The sequence below is a fragment of the Sinocyclocheilus rhinocerous genome, unplaced genomic scaffold (assembly GCF_001515625.1).
Source record: "Sinocyclocheilus rhinocerous isolate Xijiao unplaced genomic scaffold, SAMN03320098_v1.1 scaffold111, whole genome shotgun sequence".
Lineage (NCBI taxonomy): Eukaryota > Metazoa > Chordata > Actinopteri > Cypriniformes > Cyprinidae > Sinocyclocheilus > Sinocyclocheilus rhinocerous.
Window position 1 is genome coordinate 52723 of NW_015642811.1, and position 7328 is coordinate 60050.

A 7328-nucleotide genomic window follows, 5' to 3' on the forward strand; every position below is an offset into this window, starting at 1 on the left:
TTGCCGGGGATTGAACCCGGGGCCTCATACATGCAAAGCATGCGCTCTACCACTGAGCTACATCCCCATATGCATTACATGCAAGACAAAACCAATATGTCGGTCAGATCTATACAATATGGCACTGCATAATAGAATTAAAAGCTCATAAACAGATGTATTGTTGCCTGACGGCTATCTATGGCTGCGTACAGCATAACTAAAAGCATTTCGAGGCATAAACGATTCACTGTGGACCGTAAATCCATTAATCCAACACACTTCCGTTTAAACCGACAAACATTTCACTTGCGGAAGTTCCTCCTTCGTAAACCAAAACATTTCCACCGATGTGACACTGATATTGACATTTACCTACGTGATTATTTGTTTTCGTAGAGGCTTGTTTGAAAGCAATAGCTAACAATAACTTGACGATTAATGTTCTCTCCTGGACGAACTATTTTTGTTGTTCAAGATTATGCTCTGTCAGCACAAACATGACTAATGGGACAGGGTGAGGCAGGATTATGGAGGATATTATTTGTGTCAGCTCGGGCAGCGACGACGACTCTGATTTAGAGGTCATAAGCAGTTATAATGAAGAGAAAGAAGACGCAGTTCCGTTCATTCGAGCACAATGGCTGCCCGTCACACCTGTAAGTTTTTCCTGCTATTTTCAAGAATTTTTTTTCTGTATCGGACTCACGTTTTGCTTATTTTTAGCCGCTTGCACTTTTATCAGTTCCTACGCAGAACATGAGAACCTTCATGTGGTTTACATATGCAAAAAGCATATTTGTTTAAAGTGTACGTAAACTTCCACTTGTTTCCAACCGCACGTGGTTTTTGCTTTTTATAAATGGCGCACGGTTCGTAGCTGCAGCCTGCAGGAGTCGTAGGCACGCGCACAGGTGACGGTACCTCGAGATATTTAAAAGAGATTAGATCTTTTTATCACTTTACAGAGCACAACAACCTTCAAGAACAAAAATAAAAATTTTATAAATATAATTTAAATACTTGGATACAAGTAAATAATATTTTATTGCATGTTAGGCCTATATATTTTAGATTTCATTTTCAATTAATTTGATATTAAAGCTCTGTTAATCGATAAATCGACTGATGCCCGTTTAAAAGATTACATTGTTATATATTACCATAAAGGCCATTAGCTTTCCATTGTGTTAGAAATAAATACCAACCAGGTACTGGTGAATATTTTAGTGAATTATTTTGAGTTTCTTTTGCTATTAGCCAGTTTCACAGGCACAAGGCTACATACATTTTATTACGCGGCTCTCAGGAATAAGCGATTCTGATTGGCCAATCGCGGTTTAACTGACCGCTCATCCGGGAAACCTGTGTTTCTGAGCTGAGCTCGTGTTCATTCTCTTCATGGTCTGCGCAAGTAAGCTAATACAATTATTTCAACTTTCATCAATGTTTAATATCTATGTATGTATTTATTTGCATACAAAGCGGTGTAATACCTAGGATAATGTACAGCAGTCAGCCATTGTTGCAAAATAAGAACTCCTTCAAGGAGTCTTGGTAACCATTGTTATTATATTTAACTTTGATCTATTATCTATTTGGTATCCATTACATATTGGCCATCAGTCACCTGCTGTATAGTTATCAGCAGGGTTTGAAATTAACACCCGCCAACCCGCCAAATGCGGGTCTTTGACAAAGTACAAATTATTTGCAATGGTCACTTTGTCGCAACCAGTGTGGACAGCCTCAAGCTGTTGGCTTACCTCTGGCCTTTTTTTCATAATTTATTTGTTTAATTTTTTTGGCTAGTAGAAATTATGAATGGCCGGTAACTTAAAAATTTAGTAGCCAAATTGGCTGGTGAGTGAAAAAGTTAATTTCAAACCCTGGTTATCAGTACTGGCATAAGCCATAGAAATGTCCATATCGATCTATCACTATTTCTTTTGGTTTCACCTACTTTATTCATTATTTGTTTGTCTCAGGTTCTCATTGATATCAGAGGCCACAACTTCACCTCTCCATGGCGAAGGTGCTCAAGAAAAGATACATGCTCCTCCCTAGAAGTTATAGATCTGAGTGAAGATAATCCTCCTGATGATATTGACGTACAGAAACCATCGCTGACTTTGCCGTCAGTAGAAAGCAGAGGCATGAAAGTGCATGTAACACTGGCATCATTTGGAAAAGCTCAAGAATCACAATCTCAAACCAGTGTTGGCAAAGATGTGGCTAATTCAGGGTGTTTTGTAGGAAGCAGTGTGCAGTCTGTTGCCTCTAAGTCACTCAGTCAGGAGAACACTCTCAAAGACGTGCTCCAAAGAGCAGAAGATTATTTGCATCAGGACACAAATTGTAATTCAAGCTTGCCGTCTGAGCAGCTGAGCTGGGATAAGTCTTTGGAGCATTGCAGGTCTAATGATAAAAGTAAAAATCCGTTCAAATATGAATCTGAAGTATTGAAGGACTCTATTGCAGATGTATCGCAGAACACTAAAGACACACAGCTTAGTACACCAACTGTCTGCAGCATAGAAGCAGACCAAGAAGACAATCTTGACTCATTTCAGAAATGGGAAGACGCTGTTCTCTCTTCTTACAATCTTGACAGTCCATATTACTGTCCGAGTGAGGTAGATGCTTATATATTCTCTGATTCATCCAATAAGTCTGAAGATAATAATCATCTGTTTACATACAACAGTCAACAGTCATTTCAAACCTCTGAGCTACCCTCTGCTACTCATACTGCATCAGTATCCAATGCACTTTCATTAAAAGAGGATGGTGAAACAATGAATATCAGCAAAAATGAGGACCTACATACTCGGGTTCATCCCAAGCCTTCGTCCCCCTCCATACCTACCTCATCTAGGGCATCGCCCCCCTGGAGCCCTGAACTTTTGTCTAGACATAGTAAACCCAACAGTCCCACATCCACAGAGATTCTTGCCAGTGACACAGCAGCACATTCCCCTGATCTGTCTACACTGAGCTCACCAAGTAGCCTCCTCATTTCTCAGTCTTCCTCGCCAAACTTTCCAGAGAGAACGGAGCAAAAGAGAAATGATTTAGATGCAAGATCTCTAGAAAGCCCTCCTATCAGGCTTTGGGAGACAAGCAGCGATGACGGCAATGAAAATGTGCTGGATAATGTGGAGTCAGATCTTTCTGAAAACAACACAGAAGATAGACAACATATTTGTCTGACTCAGTACAAAAAATTGAATCAGTGCATGAGTGGAATGGTTCCACACATGGTAAGATGTTTTGATATGCACATTGACTTTTAAATAGATTGATTTAAAGGAATACCCCAAAATGCTCTCATCATTGACTCATGCAGTTCCAGATGTATACGACATTTTGTTCTTCAGATGAACAGAAACAAGATTTTTAGAAAAAGAAGCCATGTGAAACTCACGCGAGAAGAGATGCGAAAGCACAGAGGACTGTCACTTCTTGTGTTTCACAACATGCATACATCGGTTCTTACACAAACCTATTGCTTCACTTCAGAAGACACTGATTCATCAGCTGGGGTAGTATAGATTATCATTGTGTTCACTTTGTATGGTTTTTGTAGTGTTAACTTTGGGGGTCCCAAATGGACTCACAGATATTTTATTATTTTTCTAAAAATCTTCATGTTCATCTGAAGGGAAAAAGTCATATACATCTGGAACGGCATGAGGATGAGTAAATTAATAAAATTTTTGGGTGGAGTATCTGTTTAATTGACAAAATATTGATAATGTGGTTGTCTTCAAATTGTTACTCTGTACATACATAATTTTAACATAAATGATGCAGTCTTTTGTGTTTACTTCAGCCCTTAGGACCAAAATTGCAGCAAGACACACCCTTGAGTCTCACCCTGAACATGTCATAACATTTGTGAATATCCTACAATATCCATAGCAAAATAGATTTCAGTCAGTCATTTTCTGTTTTTAACAGGATGACGATGAGGAAGATGAACACTATGGTCCCGCTGAGCCTCTATGCCGTCAGAGCCTTAGCTTGGTCTACAGCACCATTGAGGAGAATTACCCAGAGGGCACTCTTCAGCTGCTCTTTGACTTCATTCAGCCTCGGTATTACCCACCGGTGGATATTACGACACATCTGCTCAGGGGGATACTCTTAAACCCACAAAGCCCTGATGTTTTTGTCGTAGAGGCCTATAACCTATTGATGAAGACTCAGAGGTGAGTGTAATCACAGCTGTAGCTGCTTGGTTCAAGACAGTTATGGGAGTATGAACAATTCAATTTTTCATGAAAAAGTCAAGTGTAAATCAGAAATGTAGCCTGGTAAGTTGTGCATGTGCTCCAAAACATGAAATATCCACCCGCTTCACAAAAAAAATCAATGTGTAGAACTTATTATTCATGATAACTTTTATAAGTTGTTTGTTTTGTATGTTAAGATACCACCCTGTGCATGCTTCGACAGTCCCATGGGATTGGGAACTGATGAAGTCAGTTATGAAGGAACAGGTAGATACATTTGGAACTTAAAAAAAAATTATATTAAGTAATATTAAAAATATAATGAAGTAATGCTTTTATTTTTTCAACGTTCCACGCTTCATTATTCCTGTCTTAAGGATGACACTAGGAGGTTGCGGACGGAGGTCCAGTACCTGCTCCTGCAATACGTGTTGCAGGTTTTAGAAGATGATTTTCATTTTAAACTCAGGAGTCAGTGTCTTCATCAGTCTGTTGCAAAGAAGATGCTTTCATGTGGCAATGAAACAATTGGGCAAGTCAAGTGAGTGACACTCATTATTGCTGGAGCTTTTTTTGCAATCTGCAATTGGTTTTTAATTTGGCACAATATTATTTATGTAATAATTATTTCATTTAATATATGTAATTATTATTGTGATTCTTGTTAGGGATATAATAAGTTGGTTGATGAATGCTGCAAAGGAGTCAGTGAACCACTCAAAAGATGTGGAATATCCAAAGAAAGAGGACAGCTATCTTAAGTAAATGAAGTGATATACGTTTTTTTTATCATTATACACTACCGTTCAAAAGTTTGGAGTCCGTAAGATTTTTTAAAAGAAATTAATACTGTTATTTAGCAAGAATGCATTAACATTTTCAACGTTACAAAATATTTCTATTGCAAAAAATTTTTGTTCTTTATATTAATCAAAGAATCCTGAAAAAGACGATCATATTAGCATATAAATATTAAGCGGCAAAAATACTTTCATGATTGATAATATTTAAGATATGTTTCCCGAGCAGCAAATCAGCATGTTAGAATGATTTCTGAAGGATCATGTGATGCTGATGCCTTGAATAATAGCTGCTGAAAATTGAGTGTTGCCATCACAGGAATAAATTTTAACATTTTAACATTAACATTTAAAAAAATTAAAATAGAAAACAGGATTTTCTTTATTGTAATAATATTTTACACACTTCCTGTTTTATTGTATTTTTGATCAAATGAATGCAGACTTGATGAGCATGAAAAAAATCTTACAGACCCCAAACATTGAACTGTAGTGTAACATAACATTTCTAACAGTGATATATTTTTGCCGTGCAACAACAGTCTGTGAAAAACAGTTTGGATTGTTCTTTCTTTCTTGGCTAAATAGAGACATTTACTTCCTTTGTTACAGGATTGTATTATCTCTTCAGAGGATGTTAACATTGGCCCTGGAGGTGGACAAGAACCCCACCTACAATTCAGAAAAGATTTCAGTAGAACTCTTCAATTGTCTTAACACAATGTATTCTTGCAGGCAGATAAGGTAAAAAAAGAAAAGAAAAAGAGAACCAATATAATCAGTGCTTGCACTGTTTTACATATTGCAATCCTTCGAGCTTTATTGAATGTTCTCTAAATGAAGAGGATTTGCTGCTGTTTGTATTGTAACAATTTCTAATTATGCTTTTTTTCTCGTTGTGTGCTAGACTCTTATTGTTGAGGACTCTGGATAGCAAGCTGCTGAGATGCGAGCTGTTGACGCGGTTGCTGGATGAGACTTGTTCTCAGCCCATATCTCTAAACTTGCTGCTACACTACCTCAAGAGCTCCACACTGGCCTCAGACCCCTCTGTAAAGTAACATTGCACTATTTTATTACAAATGAACATTTTGCATTCTTATTCTACATAACAGCTGAACTCATATGCTCTTCCTGCATGGTGTGCCAGGATGGAGCAGAGAAGTGGAGGAAATGGGATGAACTCCTTCAGCTTCTGTGGATGCTGATGCTCAGTTATGAAGAAGTTGTGACAGGTAGCAAACTAGTGCTAACACAGCTTTTTCAGACATAACATAATAAGAAATAAAGAAGACAAGTAATCAAATAAGGTTTACATTGTAGTTTTTAACTGACCTTACAACCTTTGTTCCCCAGGCCATCTACGCTGCCCCATCACAAAGCGTTTTGATAAAAGAGATGCTCCGATCTGGACACAGGATGATCGGGTGAAATGCTCAGCAGTGCAAGAGGCAACAGGTGCCTTCCTGTCACGTGCAGCGGACGACATTGGCCATGCTCTTCCCGTGGAAATGCAGGATTTACTATCCCAACTACAAGAACACATAACTGACATGCCCAGTGTTACTTCAAGTCATTAAACCTTTTATAATAGCTTTGTTTTGACAGTTGTTTTAAATAAATTATTTTTGTATACAATTTGTGTGTTTGTTTACTACGCAAACGAATCTAGAGCAGTTATTAGTAGTAGTAGTAGTATTATGCTCTCCCCATGGATTTACTATCTCATCTACAGGAGCACATAACATCCAGTGTTACTTTAAAGGAGTCATATGATGCTGCTAAAAAGAACATTATTTTGTGTATTTGATGTAATGAAATGTGTTTATGCGGTTTAAGGTTAAAAAAAACAAATTTTCCACATATTGTAAATGATTGTTTCTCCTCTATGCCCCACCTTTCTGAAACGCGTCGAACTACCTTCAAGAAAATGCAATTTTAACAATCGTGTACCATAGCAATGTTAACTATTTTATATCTCAACCATTAGTAAATGTTTCTACTTCATCACATGTAATGACACACTAACCCAGCAAAATCAGACGAGGACTGGCAGGCAGATTGAGTGTCTTCTCAACATCAGATGCAGATGCAGCAACCTGTAGAGAACACACAATACACAAATAAGAATACATAATATAATTTAGTGAAGTGGAAAGAAGAAAATTAAATACTTACGTCTGCATGCAAAACCAGTCCATCTTCATGTTCCTGGAAGTGGGACATTAGAATCTTGACAAGCAGGTGTGCCATCTCTATGTTCTCAGCCTGGGACAGGACATGCTTCACCTTTTCATTCAAAACACTTAAA

The 7328-nt window shown here is 37.8% G+C and overlaps 1 protein-coding gene across 1 annotated transcript; it reads left to right on the forward strand.

Annotated features, from left to right (window-relative positions):
* Positions 1-284: 284 nt before the first annotated feature.
* LOC107756456 (SUMO-interacting motif-containing protein 1-like) lies at positions 285-6655 on the forward strand. The gene is made up of 10 exons (XM_016573561.1): positions 285-638; positions 1968-3242; positions 3943-4193; positions 4415-4484; positions 4595-4758; positions 4886-4978; positions 5630-5761; positions 5925-6069; positions 6168-6252; positions 6374-6655. The coding sequence occupies exons 1-10, from the start codon at positions 510-512 to the stop codon at positions 6595-6597; spliced, it is 2568 nt and encodes an 855-aa protein (XP_016429047.1). The 5' UTR covers positions 285-509; the 3' UTR covers positions 6598-6655.
* The last annotated feature ends 673 nt before the right edge of the window (positions 6656-7328 follow it).